The sequence below is a fragment of the Haliotis cracherodii genome, unplaced genomic scaffold (genome assembly GCF_022045235.1).
Source record: "Haliotis cracherodii isolate W230 unplaced genomic scaffold, xgHalCrac1.p SCAF_24, whole genome shotgun sequence".
Classification (NCBI taxonomy): Eukaryota; Metazoa; Mollusca; class Gastropoda; order Lepetellida; family Haliotidae; genus Haliotis; species Haliotis cracherodii.
In genome coordinates this window covers 5,302,895-5,307,918 of record NW_027266280.1, presented here as the reverse complement: position 1 = coordinate 5,307,918, position 5,024 = coordinate 5,302,895, and the positions used below count along the sequence as shown (strand labels likewise).

Sequence of the window (5,024 nt, the reverse complement as noted above, 5' to 3'; positions counted from 1 at the left end):
ATGTCTAAGCTAACTATTGTGGCCTTCTTGGTGATCGTTGGGATTCTAGCAATCAACAGTGAGTACAACTACTATCACTAATTTTCTGTCATTGCAAAAGGATACTCTAGACAGCTTTGTTACTTGTCACATTTTTTGCAATGCTAATGATCATGGTACCAATGACAGATTCGATCCCATTATATTACTAGGTTTGTCAGCACCATACTCGTTGGTTTCACAACGGACCTACATAACCGTGGTTCCATCAAAGTGGAACATCCCCATCCGCATCACTTGGGGATTTCCTCCCATATCAAACTGACACGCCGTGATAACTAAAACAAATATTCAAAGCGGCAGACCGAATCACTCACTCAAAATTTTACATTGATTCGTGAACGTAGATTTGTGAACGTGTTCATTCCAAAATGTTTACAGAAAGAAATACTAATGACACCCCAGTCCGTATTTGTTCTGTTTAACGTATAGATTCAGCATCACCTTCATCATTGTTTGTATTACAATCAATTGCGAGTTCATTTCCACTTCCACTGGTGTCGCGCCTCGCTCCATATACAGACTTCAGCTCCTGCTCAAGTGAATTCTGTCTTCGTTTTCAGGTTTGCGTATCCGACCGATTTACGACTATGGCTCACCAGGTAAATATTGTTGTCATATGTTGTTAATGTAATGTTTAAAACACTTTTAACCTGTTAAATCTACTAAATCAGTCTTTTCGTGTCAGTAATATTTATGAAATAGAAGTTTTTGAAGTTACTTTAATGTATTGACATGTCACATGTTAGCATCAACCAAACAAATGTTTCAGATTATCGTCTTATTCCTGGGAGGGACGGACATCATAGACTTGTTCGTGTATACGAAAGACCAGACAAACCAGATCAATGTGAGTCATCTTCATCTTCAACCCTTTCCTCAATAGGCTGATTGAAAAGATGTTGAAGTACTGGGCGGCAGGTGGTCTAATAGGCTTCGTACACAGATGGCCCGGGTTCGATTCCGAATATTGGGAAAATGTCCCAGGCTATGATATGCTCACTGACTAGATGTCCTAATAAGAGCATTTCCAATACTTATAGATCAGGTTCAGAATTAACAAACAATGGAAACGTGATCACGTTCGTAAGACAAGAATAATGGTATACATTTCAGATGAACCATCATTTACGTCTGGGAATATATAAATGTGAAACCATATTAATATACATAAGACGTTTATGTTATATACATTAAGTGTTGTACATTGGTCAATGCATTTGCAATAGCAATTATATGAAACAAAACTGAAGCCAAATGCGTTTCATATAAAAGTAACTCTATTCAACTTTATTATGTTTTAAAATATGTAGAATACACAATATTCTTTATTTAATATTCAATGTTTGATCTCCTTCCAGTGGTAATCACTCAAGGACATGGCTCAAACAGGCGGACCTTCGTCAGCGACAACGTGGATCATCGTAAGATTATCTATACTTAATTACAGTAATTTGTTAATTTTCAGTTCAGAAACATTCACGATGTCATTGTGATTACCAGGATTTACATGATTGAAGTAGACAGAAAACATAAACAGATATTAATGTAGTGCGAACTACCTGATTCCAGTTTGATAAAAGTTGTCTGAATAACGCTTACTAAAGACGTTCAATTTTGCAAAAACCTGGTATCATTACTATTTGAAAGTGATTCATAAGCACTTGCGTATGATATTCCCGTAATCTTTCAATAGTTTCTGTTTTTGTGGATAGTTCTTGTGATTATGTAAATGGTTTATGTTACATATAAATGGTTATTTATAATTCACTTGTCATGAATGTTCTACTTATTTCAGTATATGATCACCCTATGATGGGTGCACATGCACTGTCATCTCATCACGCCTACAGCACCTTAGGAAGTAAGTCCAATATGCCTCTACAGTTTAACTCCGCGCTCAGTAATATTCCAATAATAGGACGGAAACCGCTAAAGACTCTAGTCTGGACCAGACAATCCACTGATTGGTATTAGGCATCTCTGCATCATAACAGTGCGGGGCAGTGTAATATTTAACTCATTGTCTTAAGATCTTGTCCTCAGAGTGTAGGTTCTGTCAATCACAGAACTGTACTTTCTAATACATTCTGTCAAAATGATTGTTTTGCTCTGTTTTACAGAAAGGAAGCGTAGATCCATCCTGCACCCATTCCACCCAGGTAAAACAAGACTATGACTTTCTGATACACCTAAATCACTATGTGTCTGACAATATGATACTTATAATGGTGGACATTTATAATCTAGTCCCCTTTTGGCATTGTGCATCGACATTAGATATCTTTCCAGCTACAGCTGCAAAAACAGATATATTATTTTTTTAAACAATAAGGCTGATTTTTCTAACACCTTGCAACGTAATGCTTTGTAGCAGACAATTTCTTTTTTTTCAAGAGACTGAAGCCTAAATATTTTTTTAAAGAATTTTCGGGGACAATTTTTCGATTAATACCAGACTCCTTCACACACACATACACACCTTCCAGAATATCAATGTGTTGGACTCTAAACGTGTTAAGGGGGTGAAATTGTGCTACTAGTAATGTTCAACTGAATATCTGTATGCCTCCTTCTTACAGCGGCACTGTTCCATCCACTGCTGGCTCGCAACCACGGTCTCAATCTCGCTCTCAGAGCCCGAACCCTTGGTGCCCTGTCGTTAAGAAATCGTCTTCTCGGAGCACGTGGTCTTCTGGGGCAACGCCTGGTGAGACCCGTAAATGTTGCACAGATCGCTACACAGGTGGGACATCACAAAACACCAGCGGCTGTGACCAGGGTCGCAACGAAACAGGCGCCACAAATTATTCCCTCTGCCCCAGCTGTTGTGCTGACCAAAGGTGTAGACACCTACCCAGCTCCCGCCGACGTGTACCAGCCAGGTCCCGGTGTCAACACAGGAATCCCTAACCACATAGATCAAGTCGGCCTTCCCTATGAAGAAATCTTCGATCAACCCGCCGGAGGTCAGCCCCTGTACCAACCTCCCTCAGCTGGAATCAATCAGCAAGGGCCAAATATGTTCAACGATCCTGCTGGTCAGCCCGCTGATCTGTACAACGGCCCTGGCGCTCCATACAACGGCCCTGCTGGTCAGCCCGCGGATCTGTACAACGGCCCTGGCGCTCCATACAACGGCCCTGCTGGTCAGCCCGCGGATCTGTACAACGGCCCTGCTGGTCAGCCCGCGGATCTGTACAACGGCCCTGGCGCTCCATACAACGGCCCTGCTGGTCAGCCCGCTGATCTGTACAACGGCCCTGCTGGTCAGCCCGCGGATCTGTACAACGGCCCTGGCGCTCCATACAACGGCCCTGCTGGTCAGCCCGCGGATCTGTACAACGGCCCTGCTGGTCAGCCTGCGGATCTGTACAACGGCCCTGGCGCTCCATACAACGATCTTGCTGGCGCCCAAACCTACCCAGATCCTCTCGGCTCCGGCCCCATCTATCAAGGTACCAACGGCGCTTCAGACATATTCCGTAATGGAATTGATGTCTACTCTACCGACCTCGGTGGTGGCTTCGGGCCTTCTCGCTCGAATCTTGGCCTTGGCGATTACCTCCTCGACAGCAATGGTCAGAATTCTGTGATCTTTGACAGCAACAATCCTTCCAATATGGCCGCTTCTGGAGCCCCGACTGGGACAGCTGGACCCTCATCCGCTCCTAGTTTCATGTAGATGTTGAGTCGGTGTTAGGACAATTGCAGGTCCTTCATATGTGTAGATGAACTGTTGTTATTGATAACGTTGTTACTTGAGTATTTGCTGTGAGCGCTAATGCTGTGTTTCATCTAGATATGTGAGCTCTTTGAAATAAATGTTAACTTGTAACAGTTGATTGTTGTTGTGTTTCACATGGGATGTTGATAAAAAATAATTACACGAGCTGACGCAGTGAGTCCCCATAGGCAAACGTTTGTGATTTTATGAGCGCTTTATTACAATCCTGCCACGTGAGTCAACATTAATGCCTGTAACAAATTACTGCCACGGAACCGAAACATATAATACTTTAAGGCATGCAAACCATTTCATACATTGAACACACAATGCCAATTTAAATGATCAAATGAAACAAATGTTATATTTGGGATAACACTTTCTTAGTAAAGTACAGATTATCGTACTTTTTGTGGTTGAGTCCCGCCCGGGATTCGAAACTACACCGCCAGAGTGAGGCACGTAATCGCCAGCACACGAAGTCAGCGATCTAACCCAATCAGCCACCGAGGCTTCCACAATATGAAAGTCCGACAACTGGCAGTCTAGATCATGTACCTTGTGTACCCCTCTGAAAGAAAGTGCTATCCCAAATATAACGTGTGTTACATTTGACCACTTTCGAAATGGCATTGTGTGTTCATAGCTTTCGGCCATGGGAGCCGTGCCAATTTACACTTGTTGGCAACTATCTATGGCAAGTTCATTTATGAAAAATATAAACAACAAAGGGCTTACAACACAACCTTGTCGTACACCGGAGGATGTTATAAAGCAGTCCGCACGTTCATTATTGACCTTTATACATGCGCTGACTGATTCATACATGTTTTTTAAAAGTACAGACATTTTACCATGACACCCTTTAGTAAAAAGTAAATACATCATTTATTCCATATTAACATGGTCAAAAGCTTTTTTTCTAGTCAAGAAATGCACAATAAAAGCGACCTCTGGTTTGGCAGTAGCTTGTGAAAGAAACAAATTATCAACAGTAGAGTAGTTTGGTCGGATCCCTGCTTGAGACTCGGACAGTAAATCATTTACTTCCATCCATATTCAAAAACGTTTTTCTATGATTGACGTGAAGATTTTTCCCATACTATTTAGAAGTAAAATGCCTCTATAATTACTTGGTTCACAAACTGACCAAGATTTATATAATGAAATAATCATACTTAAATTCAAGGATTTTGGAAACACACCCATGTCTAAAATCTTATTGAACAATAACTTCAAGTATGGTGCAAAGAGATCT

The 5,024-nt window shown here is 41.6% G+C and overlaps 1 protein-coding gene across 1 annotated transcript; it reads left to right on the top strand.

Annotated features, from left to right (window-relative positions):
• Positions 1-3,724, top strand: LOC139472507 (collagen alpha-2(I) chain-like). Its single transcript, XM_071254984.1, has 7 exons — positions 1-58; positions 603-641; positions 812-889; positions 1,401-1,463; positions 1,838-1,903; positions 2,163-2,201; positions 2,622-3,724. The coding sequence occupies exons 1-7, from the start codon at positions 1-3 to the stop codon at positions 3,722-3,724; spliced, it is 1,446 nt and encodes a 481-aa protein (XP_071111085.1).
• Positions 3,725-5,024: the final 1,300 nt, after the last annotated feature.